The sequence below is a fragment of the Sceloporus undulatus genome, chromosome 6 (genome assembly GCF_019175285.1).
Source record: "Sceloporus undulatus isolate JIND9_A2432 ecotype Alabama chromosome 6, SceUnd_v1.1, whole genome shotgun sequence".
Lineage (NCBI taxonomy): Eukaryota > Metazoa > Chordata > Lepidosauria > Squamata > Phrynosomatidae > Sceloporus > Sceloporus undulatus.
In genome coordinates this window covers 82,599,822-82,609,593 of record NC_056527.1, presented here as the reverse complement: position 1 = coordinate 82,609,593, position 9,772 = coordinate 82,599,822, and the positions used below count along the sequence as shown (strand labels likewise).

Below are 9,772 nucleotides of genomic sequence, written 5' to 3'. Positions count from 1 at the left end.
GGCCTCCCTGTGCATTCTGACCCGATATTTCAGACCAGAAGCATCTCTGTTTTATTTGGATTAAGTGTCAATATGTTCATCCTCATCTAGTCCATTCCCAACATCAGACATAGCTTTCGAACCAGAACAGGTTCTTGAGGTTAAATGGAAAACAGAAAAAGAGTCAGGTAATGTTAGCAAGTTGGTGACACTGAAGAACTTCTTGAAAAGCAAACACACACCCCTCAAGTCTCCTCTGCTGCCTGGTTTTCTCCTGAGGAGGAAACTGGGCAGTGGAGGGGGGCGGCAAGAAGTGCGTCACTAAGGGGGTGCAGGGGATGCTGTCCACCCCAGGTGACACCTCAGAAGAGGGGTGACAGCCAGTCAGCCCTTCCCCACCTCGGTGCCATCGCCTCAATCTTCCCATGAGAACAGTATTACGAGGAGATTTTATTAATATGTTCTCTCCAGGAATATCTAAGTCCTCCAGTGCAACTCTATTGGTCAACTTTAACCAAAAGTCACACTAAGGCCTGTTACAGACAGCCAAAATAAAGCTGCTTCGAGTCACAGTAGAGATATGGTGTTTCAATGATGCATGTGTGCTAAGAGTCCAGAAGTCGCACCAAAGCCACACTCCAGCCCTAAGGACTAGAGCGTGGCTTTGGTGTGGCTTCTGGACTCTTAGGACGCATGCATCATTGAAACACCATACCTCCACTGTGACTCAAAGCAGTTTTATTTTGGCTGTCTGTAACAGGCCTAAAAGACCAAGAGATTCCCCGTGAATGATTTGTTGCTGGTTATTCTCTGGTTATACCCGGGATATGTCATCTTTAATCGCGATGGTATGGGAAAATATTTACCGTGATCGTGTAACTATCACTGGATAAAACTTCCGATTTTTCCTGATTTTCCCCATGTGATAAAGTCCTATGACACCGGAGACTAGGATTCAAGTCCCTACTTGGTCATGAACCCCCCCTGGCCACACACTCTCAGCCTCAGAAGATGGCCATGACAAACCCCTCTGAAGAAACATGCCAAGAAAACCTTATGATAGGTTCACCATAAGTTGGAAATGACTTGAAGGCACACAACAACAGTTCTGCAACATCATCTATGGAAATACTGCCTAATTTTAGAGGGGCACAAGATGCCCCCTGTCCCCTTTGCTAACTCCATCCCTCTGGGATATGTAGTGCAGACACTTTCTCCCAGGAAGAAGGCTGATCTCCACATCCCAGCTGAACATGCCCCCACCTCAAATCCCCCTTGCTTGGCCAGCCCACTTTCTAATCTCTCTCCTTTCCATCTGGCATCAGTTCAGTTCCTTCCTGCTCAGGAATGCAGGCAGGAGGTGGCTGGCAAGAGACCTTGAAAGGAGCTGGAGCTATTGGCAGCCTTGGAGGCCCATCTTAGCTTAAGCAAGAGAAACTTTTTCCTTGGTAGACTCTTGGCCAGGGGACACATTCCCCCAGGATTCCCAGGTAAAATTGCAAAGAGAAGAATTCTTTTAGCAACTACTCACCATGGCTGCTTCTACTTTAAGCATTTTTGCTTGCTTGTTTTTGCAGGGGTTTGGGAGGGTAGCTCTTCATGCACTTTGGTGTGTGTTTAATTCTTTTTCTTTTTCAAGATCTGCTGAAAAGGGGTGGCTCTCCTCCTCACCCTTGTTTTCAATTTTAGGAGAGAGAAACAGCCAGGGATTAATCCTCTTAAAAGAACCAGACATTCCTGGGAGGAGGCCACTGTTTGCTCTAGGAGGGAGCTGAAGCAACATTCCTAAGCAAAGAGGAGGAGCCATGACATTTTTCTTTGAGGAAGGGGGTTTCTTCAAAGTGGGTTTTGTTTCTAATTTGGGTACTTTCCAAGAAGCTTTTAAAAAATTGTTGATGATGGAGCTACTTTACTCACAAGCCATGATGTGTATTATAGGGAAGAAACAAAGGCAGACAGACATTTTGGAAGCAAAGAAAAGAGAGTGAGATCTTAGAAAATATAGCATTTGGTTCCTCAGTTAATATTCTGCAAATTACAGACTTTTCATCAAGTGGAGAACCACTTGAATTATCAGCAATGTACTAAAGGATCCAGCCCTAAGAAAGCTTAATAGTGGTGGAACTCAATGTGTTACTCTGGAAAATCAGTATGCAAAGAGATCTTGTAGTACCTTTGAGACTAACCCTGAAAATTATCTTTTTCATATAGAAAAATCACTAATTTCTAGTTAATAATTAAAGATGCAAAGACAAAAAAAGTGGGGAGGATTTCCAAGTAGCATGGTTTCTTCCTTTGTTGTTGTGATGTGCCTTCCAGTCATTTCCGATTTATGGCCACCCTAAGGCAACCGTATCTTTGGATTTTTTGGCAAATTTCTTCAGAGTGGCCCTTGTTATCCTCTGAGGCCGAGAAAGTATGACTTGCCTAAGTTCACCCAGTGGGTTTCCATGGCTGAGCAGGGATTCGAACCCTGGTCTCTGACATTGTAGTCCAACACTCAAACCACTATGCTATGCTGCCTCCATACCACTTTATAAGCAGAATAAATTGTGCCAAACAAGGAAATCCATATGTGCATTTATTTAATTTGTGCAATTACTTTATATAGGCAGAAGACTCATACTTTTCCCTGGTTCAGACTTTCAGAGAGTTTTTACATGCAGAAAAGACATTTGGCTGTAGATAGAACAGATCCATAGATAGAGGGCCAGCATAATGTAGTGGTTTGAGTGTTGGACTAAGACACTGGGAGACCAGGGTTCAAGTCCCCGGTCAGCCATGGAAACCCACTGGGTGACCTTGGGAGAGTCACAGTCTCTCAGCTTCATAGAGAAGCTATAGTAAACTCCCTCTGAAGTAACTTGCCAAGAAACCCCTATGATAGGTTTGTCTTAGGATTGCCGTAAGTCAGAAACAACTTGAAGGCACACAACAACAAAGGAGAGAACACACAGATATCCACCTGATGCACATCCTGCCCTCCTGGTTTGGCATCGTAAACTGTGCCAGCCTTTGGCGCTCCCGAGGACGCCAGTGCAGCCCAGTGGCTGCAAAGCCAGAAGTGGTTCCAAGGAAGTAAACTTTCCCATGCTGTGTTCCTTGCACTGTTTACTTTGGGTTGGGATGGGAGGGGGGGATAAAGGTCACCAGCACTAAAGCTGTTTGCTGTGTGGCTCTCCTTAGGCGGAAGTTCCAGTGGCGGTGACAGCAGCAGCAGGTGTGTACCTTCAGAGATCAGGTGAGACTTCATTTTACCCTGCTGTCAACAGGTAGAGTTCCCAAATGGTTGGCTTGTTTCCTAGGATAACCTCCCACCACCACCACCTTGCTCTGGCTCTCCTCCTTGTGCATCTTATAAGGTTACCAAATTAGTCCCATCACTGCTTGTTTGCCACTACCACTGGGATGGACATCATGTGGCCCTGCAGACTCAATTGGACTACAAGCCCCAGTGGTCTTGCTAGCATAAACAATAGCAAGCAATGCTGGGAGTTGTCTAACTCTTGAATCCCTTCCCTGTTCTAAAAGCAGAGAATGTGACCATCATAGTATGAATTTGTCACTCTTTTGAGTTCATTTGTGTCACAGTGACAGAAATCCAGGCAGTGACGTGTAGTCCCTAAAGATTTCAGTTCCACATGCCCGAAGGGTCCCAAGGCACCTCACAGATTTAAAAAACATTGCCTGTACAATAAAATTTAAAAGTTAAAATCACCTAAAAACAATATAAAATTACATTAGAAATATAATGGAAGTTAAAAGGCAACATGCATGCTCAATCTAAAAACCACTGTGGCATGCTTATATTTTAAACACTTGCTTAAATAAAAATATCTTGGCCAGCTTTCAAAAGGCAAGCAGGGAGGGGACCAGTCTAGCTTTCTGCAGAATGGAGTTCCAAAGAGTGGGGCAGCCACTGAGAAGGCTTTCTCATGTCCTAACCAAACGAGCCTGAGATGGTGGTGTGACCAAGAGAAAGCCTTCCCCTGATGATCTTAGTGTTCTGGCAGATTCATATGGGGAGATACAGTTCTTCAAATAATCTGGACCCAAGCCATATAGGTCTAAGTTTCCAGATGACTGTTATTAATAAATAATAATAATAATAATAATAATAATAATAATAATAATAATAATAAGTATTTCTATGCCACATCTCCAATAAGTTTGAGGCAGCTTACATCAATAAAATCCATACGATACAATGAAATAAATCCCACTATCCCCTCCCTCCTTAAACCAAATCAACATAATAATTACAACATAACAGTAACTAATAAAATATAATTTAAAAACCATTAAAACAATCATAATCGGGAACAGGACATTGCTAGGACTATCCATATCAGACTACCGTAAATCAATTATTCAGGGAAGGGATTGTTATAAGGAATGTCTCCTGTTTGATGGTTGGAAAGCTCTATAGACTGAACAAGATGCAAAACAAAAAAAATAAAATAAGTCCTATATTTTTTAGTGGGGGGGCTTCATAAAGACAGAAATGTAATTTATGTATGTGGACAATATGTTACTTTTCAAGAAAACACATGGCTAAATTAACTGAAATCATTTATTTTGGTATTTAGGTAGAACACAAACTCACTTATATGTGTGTATGTGCCTTCAATTCACCTGTCAACATATGGTGACCCATGAATTTAATGGGTTTTTAAGAGCTACTTTCTAATTGTCAATCCTTCATGTCATTGATTTTGACTGCCCTTTTTTGTTGTTTTGAAAACCTGGCAACACTAATCTAGGGATAAAGGAAAGGAATTATTTGCATTCATTCACGTTAAGGCTACCAAGTTTTTGCCTCAGTTCTGCCTTTTCTGTGTGGTTTGGCCTTAGAGAATGTTTGGCCTGGGTAACACAAAAGATGTTTTAACTTATGTACAATAAGCTCCTTGATGAGTGGTGCTCTAGAATAAAAATAACTTTTTCTGATCTTGTGCTTCCAATGACAGCTTACTTCTTCAGAGAGTGAAACTCCATATCTGAACCTGAAGCTATTGTTAAAAACATAGCTACATAAGATGTTTAAAAAGCTACCTCCCCCCATCCAACTACAGATGGTAGCTCTAAAATAAGTATTAGACAACAAACAGTTATTATTCAGGTTGGCCTGTTTTAGGAATATCTGCTTACAAGCTCTTAGTGATGCATTTTTTTTATTTTAAGAGTATAGCTAAGATTTGTCCTCTGCTGAACTGTTGACACATGTTCTGTAAAGCTTATTTATGCTTACTGTACAACAATAAGCATCTACCAGTAGTTTGCTAACTGAAAGCTAACTGAAAGTGCAAAAGTAGTTTGCCCTTTAACTCAGGAGGCAGGAAAGGAAAAGTGGGGTGGAATCTCCCCCTTCCCTGCAGACCCAGGCAAAAGCATACTGCTGCATCCTCTCCTGTTTTGTGCATTGTTTCTCATTAATAACTTTTTCCATCTTGACCATACTCTGATGTTGCTTAGCCATGCATGTCCCAGTTTTCATCTGCAGAATGTTGGAGGGCATACACAAGTATACTTCTTACTTCATAAAAGTATTTCGCAAGAAGCACCAACTAAAATTTCCTGGAAGGCACATGGAAATAACTTGTTGCAAATAACAATCAAACCACTAACCTGTTTGCAAGGCAATGAGAGTGCAATGACATTTTTGTAAAAACAGCAATGACAGATACCATTGTAATTTATGTGTGCCGGATGAGTAATGTTTACCCATTGGCCAAAATCCTGTTGGAGCACTACACTAGCATAAAAAATAGTTATTCAAGCACTTGTGTTTTCTCAGTGGTTGTGAAGTGTGGTTCCTAGCATGGCATAGTATTCTTCAAGAACACACTTGGCCCTCTTTGGACTTGGTGGGTGGAATGGGCCACTGTGAAATGGATGAACTCTAAGCTATGGTGCTCACTCAGGGTGACCAGACATCCTCCTTTTTCAGGATATAACTTATATTTCAAACTTCTGTCTAGGAAGAATTTCAAAATGTCCTCTATTTTGAGCATGACTAAGAAGAATGAATTTACATTTATGCTAGTGTTTTTAGCTTTTATTTGGTAATGTCCTACATTTTTTTGAATGCCCTACATTTTATGGTGCCTTGTCCTCCATTGTGATTAGGACAACTGGTCACCCTGTACTCACTGCACAATTAGTGATGCATCATAGCTGTAACTGCTGGGCATATATTTACTTTATAAAAGTATAAAGGATCTTTACCAATATTTCTGAAACTGGAGAAGTTGGTCGGAAGGAACCTGCTCCTGGCCTTACATATTCTATCCCCCAAGCCATACTTTAAAATGCTGTGTGAGAGAGGACATGTGTTCAGTGATGTAACTGTAAGACACTCCTATATCTCATTTTCTCAGTCTCGTTTCAGGTAGAAATACCGCTGAAGTGGCCCAAAGTGACGTGTTCTTTCATCATCCTCTTCCCCAAGGACACAGTGAGGACTCAATGGAGACAGTTGTGATTGTGGCCATTGGCGTTCTGGCGACCATCTTTCTGGCTTCTTTTGTAGCCCTAGTTGTGGTTTGTAGGCAGCGTTACTGTCGACCCAAGGACTTCTTAAACCACTATGATACCAGGTGAGTAGAACTTCAAATTCTGGGGGGGGGGGGGAATTACTGTATATATTCATGTATAAGTCTAGAAATTTAAGTCCAAAAGTCGATCCAAAAAAACTTGAATTGACTTATCCACAGGTCAGTGTGAGTACTGTACTTTAACTCTTATTTTTTTAAAAAGAACCATCATCCACGGGTGAAAGGCAAGAATATAATCTGTACTGGAAGCACTGATCCCCTCTATTGTCTCATTCATTCAGCCCTTAGTGTGAACACAAGCAGTTATGATAGCTGGAATTTTGTAAGTTCTTTGGCATTGTTTTCCTTTGCTTCGTCCTTTACATCATTTGTTAGTTGCCCCTAAATTTTACTCTCAACATATACATGAGGTCACTTTATAGTCGAGTATATATGATATTAGTACACAATACCCTTTCCAACTGAGACACTCCAGTTTAGAATATGTTGTAGTTTGGCAAAGGACCTCTATGCATCCTTGTTAGTTACCTACAGATCAAGTTGTGCTTTCTTATGGATTTAAAGAACATTTACAGAGTTTCTAATTAATGACGAGAAAAAATGTCTCAGTATATCAAGACTCTCTTTTGAAAAAAAATGAATCATCATAACATTTTTCACTCCTGAGAAAAAGCAAAAATAGCACTGCTTCCTTGTTTTGTGCCCACAGCATCAGTAGTGGAAAGCTTTGGGCTTTGTGTAAGATAATGTAGGTTTTTGTGCAAGAAAAATTTGGAAAGTATTTTCCAAAAAAAATTCAAAATACCCCCCCCCCCCCCAAAAAAAAAAAAAAATCCAAAAATAAGCACAAGCTCATAATCTTTCCCAGTGGTGAAAAAACCTTTTTCCCCAATGGTGACAATGTTAAATTCTCAGGTAGAAGAAAGAAACAAGTGACAGTTAACATCCCTAGGAACTTGGTGTAGATTCGTCACCATCATCACCATCTTTATTTATGCAAAGGTATTTTCCCAGAACCAGGATTCAAGGCAGCTTTAAAGAGGGAACAGATCCTACAAACATGCAGCACCTTTTGAAAGAGTAATAAAGTAATTTGTATACACTCTAGGGAACCAAAGATTGTTGTTAATAATAATTCATACGATGGTATTTGATCAACTTTTCAGTCCTTCTTCAATTTTGATCTGAAACAAGCTCAGGTAATGAGCCCAACAGATGATTGAAAAGGCACTCCACAAGTTCTTAGGAGCATCATCTTTATCCATTTTCAAAGGCCTGTTACAGACTACCAAAATAAAGCTGCTTCGGGTCTCTTTGGAGGTATGCTGTTTAAATGATGCATGCATCCTAAGAATCCAGAAGCTGCACCAAAGCTGCACTCCAGTGCTTAGGAATGGAGTGTGGCTTTGGCACGACCTCCGGACTCCTAGGACCCATGCATCATTTAAACAGCATACCTCCAAAGAGACCTGAAGCAGCTTTATTTTGGCAGTCTGTAACAGGCCAAAGATTACACAGGCCTTGGCTGGTATTATAAAAGTATAAAAGGATATAGAAATTATGATTTAAAATATAATAACGTGTTTTTTAACTGACATTCAAAAACATTTTGAAGTGAGGGCACAGATTATCTCTCATCACTATAAACAGGAATGCTCAGGGGATTATGGTAAATAAATGTTCTTTTGTTGTTGTTATGTACCTTCAAGTTGTATCCAACGTTTGGCAACTCTAAGGCAAACCTATCATGGGTTTTCTTGGCAAGATTTGTTCATAGGGGGTTCACCATTGCTTTCCCCTGAGGCTGAGAACATGTGACTTGCCCTTATTTTCCCCTTTCCCAAGCTGGAAAAGGGGAAAATAAGAGGAAAACAGAAATATTGTCCTTTAAAAATCACAAAACCCAAATTGTAATGGGGAAAATTTATAATCAGTGAAGCAAAATCTCCATAATTTCAAACTCTCTGATTTTTTAAAAAATGGTTACCATCTTTTTTGTTTATTTCTGCTCTCATGCCTTTAATATCAGTTGGATCTTCAGCTAGTGGATGATCACTTCTTATCTCTGATTCCCAGTAATATGTATTTCCCCATGCTGATTTCTGTAAACTGAATTGTAAAAAGCTCAAGTACATGTTTGGATATATTTTTCTTCACAGCTAGTAACTGTATTCAGTTGTGGCTTCCAAAGCCTTCAGCAAAGGCCTGAGTAGGCTTGTTGGGGTAGTAAATGCTCATTCTCTTTCCCCCCATCCCTTCTGTACTCCCCTCTCAGGCCCATTGTTGACCTTATGGGCACGACAGAGACACAATCAGAACCCTCAGAACTAGAGTTGGATGATGTGGTGATAACAAACCCTCATATTGAAGCAATTCTGGAGAATGAAGACTGGATTGAAGACGCTTCGTAAGTTGGGCAACATGGCCTCTCAGACAGCATAGCGACTTAATGCAGAGTGGCATTTAAAAATCTGTGGATGCTCAAGTCCTGTTATATGCAATGGCATAGTTAAAATGATGCGCCATATATCAATGGTAAATCAAGGTTTGTTTTTTCAAATTATATATATATATATATATTTGAAATATTTTCAGCCATGGATGGTTGACTGTGGATAAAGAATCTGTGGATATCGAGGGACAACTGTACCATTAGAGGCTTTGAAACATGTTACATGCCACTTTTCTGTCCTCCCCTCCCATAGATATTGTGAAATTCAAGCATGTTCATTCCATTCTAATGCTGTAGGGGAAAGTGCAATCAGTGGAAAGTTTAGAAACAGCCTTCCAGTGTGTCAAAAAGAAAGTTACCAAAGTGGTTGGGAGACTAAGGGAAATGAGGAGCACTGCACTCTGGCCAAGAACGTAAAGACTGGACAACTGAATTGTAGGCAGTGGTCCTGAATGCAAGATCCCTTTTTCATGTTTAAGCTGATAGTAACAATGGAGGAGGAATTGCGCTATGAAAGTGTGGGTGAACCTGTTAAAATGTCACTAATGTGATGCTTCCTTTTTGTCTTCCTCCCTCAGGGGCCTGGTCTCCCACTGCATCGCTATTCTAAAGGTAAATCCTTGCTTTGGGGACATCACAATGAGCTTTATCACACTAGCGGGCAAACAGGATTTAAACAAGAGTTTAACTAGAGAAAACCAGGAAATGTTGTGTGATAAACTTCAGGCATTTCCTGGTTTTCTCTAGTTTAACTCTCGTTTAAATCCCCTACTAGTGTGATAAA

The 9,772-nt window shown here is 40.6% G+C and overlaps 1 protein-coding gene across 4 annotated transcripts in view; it reads left to right on the top strand.

Annotated features, from left to right (window-relative positions):
- The first annotated feature begins 1,314 nt into the window (after positions 1-1,314).
- Positions 1,315-9,772, top strand: part of TMEM98 (transmembrane protein 98) — a 15,167-nt gene continuing 6,709 nt past the window's right edge. Inside the window, exons 1-5 of one of the 4 annotated variants that reach the window (XM_042474466.1) lie at positions 1,315-1,469; positions 3,166-3,220; positions 6,431-6,578; positions 8,812-8,943; positions 9,567-9,600. In XM_042474466.1, coding sequence (XP_042330400.1) covers positions 6,448-6,578; positions 8,812-8,943; positions 9,567-9,600 — 297 coding nt within the window. In that variant the 5' untranslated portion in view covers positions 1,315-1,469; positions 3,166-3,220; positions 6,431-6,447. Of the gene's footprint in view, positions 1,470-3,165; positions 3,221-6,359; positions 6,579-8,811; positions 8,944-9,566; positions 9,601-9,772 lie in introns of all 4 variants that reach the window. The other 3 variants (XM_042474468.1, XM_042474467.1, XM_042474469.1) reach the window with 3 other exon arrangements.